Source organism: Ursus maritimus, unplaced genomic scaffold (genome assembly GCF_017311325.1).
Source record: "Ursus maritimus isolate PB19 unplaced genomic scaffold, ASM1731132v1 scaffold_30, whole genome shotgun sequence".
Lineage (NCBI taxonomy): Eukaryota > Metazoa > Chordata > Mammalia > Carnivora > Ursidae > Ursus > Ursus maritimus.
The window spans coordinates 26,142,354-26,146,354 of NW_024425564.1; the positions used below are offsets into that span (position 1 = coordinate 26,142,354).

Below are 4,001 nucleotides of genomic sequence, written 5' to 3' on the forward strand. Positions count from 1 at the left end.
CCCCCCCGGCAGCTGACAGCCCCGGGGAGCTTGCCTCTGTGGGTCGGTCCGCTGCTCGCAACCAGTCATAGGATTTCTTACCTGCATTGAGAGCGCTCCAGGTGGCCGGGTGTAGGGGGTTTGAAGTGTTCGGGTCACGAGCGGGTCGAGCATCTTCTCATGTGCTTAGCGGCCATTTCTGTTCCTTCTGTCAGCTCTCTGCTTACCCTTGTTTTTGCTTCAAGGACAGTATTTGTTGGTGGTGGTTCTTAGGACTTGGTGTCATGTTAGGGGTGAGAACAGTTAGGGGAGTCCGGGGAAGGGGACCAGTTGTGCTGGCTGTACCCCCCGCCCAGTGTGAACCCATCCCTCTCGGGCCTTGTGTCAGGCTAGTTTCAGCACCTGTGCAGCTGGTGTCTCCGATCTAGTGCGCTGCAGGGAGTAGGTGTCCGGGGGTGGAGTGGCGGCGGCTACTGTGGGAGAGGCACAGGTTTCCCCTGCCGGTGCCCACCTGTGAGCCTCCAGGTGGGAAATGACTGCAGATAATCCGCTGTCTTGTCTGACAGGCTAGCAGCACACATCCGTCCCCCACTAACTGCATTTACTGTGCTAATGGGGTGAGTAGCTCTCCTCTATTGAAATAAAGTCACCACTAACGTCCTCCCTCCGAGGAGCCCATAGACGTGGGTCCATAGCCTTGTCATAACGGTTTCCCTGCTCTCGGGCCACATGCCCACAAGCGTGCTTTGTGTTGAGGCCTGCTGGGAGTGAGGGACCCCCATGGGGGCTGCCCTGCTGAGGAAGGGGGTCCTCAGCGTCCCATGGGGAGGTTGTGAGCAGCTGCCAGGGCAGGGAGCCCGAGTGGGCTGGAGGCCGGGGACAGGGTGCATGGAGGCCACGCTCAGCCTGTTGTCCCCCATGGACAAACTTCTGTGCCAGGCCTGGCCTGGGGTGCACGGGGACCCACCCAAGCCTGCGACCTGACCCGCCTTGTCCTAGAGGGCGAGGAGCGAGATGGTGTGTTGGTGCATCCGCCCTCACAGGCCGACCATGAGTGAGAGGTGGGGAAGTGTCAGACTCCGTAGGCCTTTGGAAGACTAATCCCTGGAAACACCCCACTGGTGGGGAGTTAAGAGGAGGCCGGGATATGATCAGAGAACTTTATGGTGTGGATACGTTGGCACTGAAATAATGTAAACGTTTATAGAAACGTGAACGTGGGGATGGCACCCCCCTGTACTCGGCACTGAACAGGATTTGGCCTCCAAGTGCAGGATTTCCCCATAAACAGCAGTGCTGAGGGCCGGGGGGTGGGGGGCGGTGGGAAGGTGCAGGTTTGGAGCTGATCGTGCGGGGGCTGTGACTGCTGACGTGAGCCTCCCGACTGTCACCCTGCTTTGATTTTTACTGGAGGTCGCGGTTTTCGTGGGCCTGTGGCCTGGTCGGACCACTCCGGCAGGCTGTTCCTAGTAGGCCCTCTTGGGACACCGATGATGACTCCCCAGTGAGGGTCCAGATTCTCCTGTCAGTGAAGTTCTGCCTGCATCTTCAGCCTTCTCTCCCCCTCGCCACCCCTGCCAGCTCCTCAGCATGCTGTCCCCCACCCTTGGCCTTGCCCCGGGCCCCCATCCGCCTGTGAGGCCTGCCCGACACGGCCCTCTCGGTGTTGCTCTCCCGGGTGCCGAGCCGGCTGGGCCAGGTCCCGGGCTCGCTGGGCTCTGGCCCACAGAGCCCTCGGTGGGCCCGGGCCTGCATCCCCCCATTTCAGAGCTTCACACCGCTGCCGTGTCCTTGCAGTGTTGGCTGCGAGGCCGTGTGCGCACTGACAGGCCCGACTCTGTTTGGAGAGTGGTGGGGTTCGGCCGTCACAGCCCTCCCCCGCCTGGGGGACCAGCGCCCTCGTCCCGCGGCGGTTTCTGTGGGTTTGGAGCACGCAGCAGAGGCTGGGAGAGTCTGCACGTGTGTCTGGGTCTGATTTATAGGGGGCTTTAAACATCTGATTTGGGTTCAAAGTTTTTTGGCTCACGCGTAGGTCAGCTCTGCATAAGAGGAGCACGTTTGCCCGCTGTTGGGCCGTGCTGGGCAGAAGCCGCAGTGTGGCCCCGGGTCGTGGGGCGCCAGTCACTGGTCCCCGGAGCGTGTCCCTCCTCCCGCGTTTCGGTCACTCCCTTCCCGCACCCCAAGGCCGCTTCGCAGGCCTTTGTTGGCTCAGTTCCCTAAAGGAGGGTGCAGGGTGGGGCCCGCACGTGTTCCCGGGGCAGAGGGTCCTTGTCAAGGCTCTGCTGTGCCCCTGTTTCCAAACAACCCAGGTATTGCATTCCTGCTGAGGAGGAGAACAAGCTCGAGGATGTGGTCCACACCCTGCTGCAGGCCAATGGTACCCCAGGGCTGCAGATGCTGGAGAGCAACGTCATGGTAGGCCCAGAGACGAGCAGCAGGCCCTTGGGGGTGCTGGGCCCACGGCCACCAGCCTGTACCCCTGTGCCCACCTGGCTTCAGAGGCCACGCAGTAGCCCCCTGGTGGTGTAAATGTGGGCCGTTCCCACCTGGCAGTGCTGCACGGGGACAGGGCTGTAGTCAAGGCGGCCGCACCCCTGCGTGAGCACCGTGTCGCACTCGGGCCAGTGCCCAGTTAGAACTTTGTTCTTCTTTCAGGGGTTATGTGTGTTTCCCAAAGGAGAAGCAGACCTTTAGTACAAAATGTAATCTGTCTCCTGGCGCGCAGGCTCCTTCTTAAGTACTCATTCCCCCCCCCCGGAGAACAGGGGTGTGTGTTAACACGCCTGCTGGGGGAGAGGCCCTGCGCCAGAGCGGCCGCGTGGCCAGCTGGCAGGGCTGTCGGGGGGGCTCTGTGAGCAGTGGGTCGTGGTTGGGGGCAGCAGCCAGCAGGGCGCCTCAGCCCAGCCCGTGTCCCTAGATCTCCCCGGAGGTGCTGTGCAGAGAGGGGATCAAGGTGCACAGGACCGTGCAGCAGAGCGGCCAGTTCGTCGTCTGCTTCCCGGGCTCCTTTGTGTCCAAAGTGTGCTGCGGCTACAGCGTCTCTGAGACCGTGCACTTTGCCACCACCCAGTGGACGAGTATGGGCTTCGAGACGGCCAAGGTGAGCTGGGTGAGCCCCCCGTGGGCCCGCTGCACTGTGCACGTAGAGCGTGCGGGACTGCACGCCGGCGCCCGCGTGCCTGCCTGCCTGCGCAGGTCTGCTTGTGGGGAAGGCGGGTTGGCCCAGTATCCCTTCCAGACCGTTCGCGGGCAGCCGAGGGGTTCCTCTAGGAGAGGGGAGGGCGTGTGTGTCGTGAGAGATTTTGAGCTGTTGGGCCCCACACAGCATCAGGAAGACGGTACAGGAGTTTAAGGTAAAACTTAAAATGGGCAGAAAATCTGCACCCATTTTAAAGCTGTGGCCCCTGCTTTGCGGCCAGAGGCCCCGAGCGAGGACTTCTGCTCTCGGCTGCAGTTCTCCCAGGCCAGCCGACGGGATTGTTGCAGAATTTTCAGTTGCTTTGAATGCACGTGGAATTCAGAGTTTGAGAATTCAGATAGGCCGCCACCCCGACCCTCCCACTGCGGGCAGACGGGGACAGCTGCCTGGTGCTGCCCGTGTCCCCTGAGGGCTGTGTCGCCTCTTCCAGGAAATGAAGCGTCGCCATATAGCTAAGCCATTCTCCATGGAGAAGTTACTCTACCAGATTGCACAAGCGGAAGCGAAAAAGGAAAACGGCCCCACTCTCAGTACCATCTCCGCCCTTCTGGATGAGCTCAGGTAACCCGGGGTCTGGCTCCGGGAAGCCCCTGAGGCCGGGGACGGTGGGGGTGCCCCCGAGCGTGGCAGAGAGAGGCCAGCCCCGCGCGGGGACCCCCGGCCGCCTCCCGGCCTGCGGGCGCTGCTGGTGCTCGGCCGGTGGGCAGAGGCTTTGGGAGCCTGGTGTGTTCTCCTTCCTCGGCCCTTTCTCTCCTGGGGCTTGATGTTTGGGAGCTTAGGCTCCTGTGGGAAGGAGCGGAGGCGGGTCCTGGGCGGACTCCCC

General features: G+C 62.2%; 1 protein-coding gene across 1 annotated transcript in view; it reads left to right on the plus strand.

Annotated features, from left to right (window-relative positions):
- The window catches only part of JARID2 (jumonji and AT-rich interaction domain containing 2), a 187,331-nt gene that overhangs the window by 173,051 nt on the left and 10,279 nt on the right, over positions 1-4,001 (plus strand). The window contains exons 13-15 of the mRNA XM_040645071.1: positions 2,289-2,394; positions 2,897-3,079; positions 3,609-3,739. Of these exons, the coding sequence (XP_040501005.1) occupies positions 2,289-2,394; positions 2,897-3,079; positions 3,609-3,739 (420 nt within the window). The remainder of the gene's footprint in view (positions 1-2,288; positions 2,395-2,896; positions 3,080-3,608; positions 3,740-4,001) is intronic.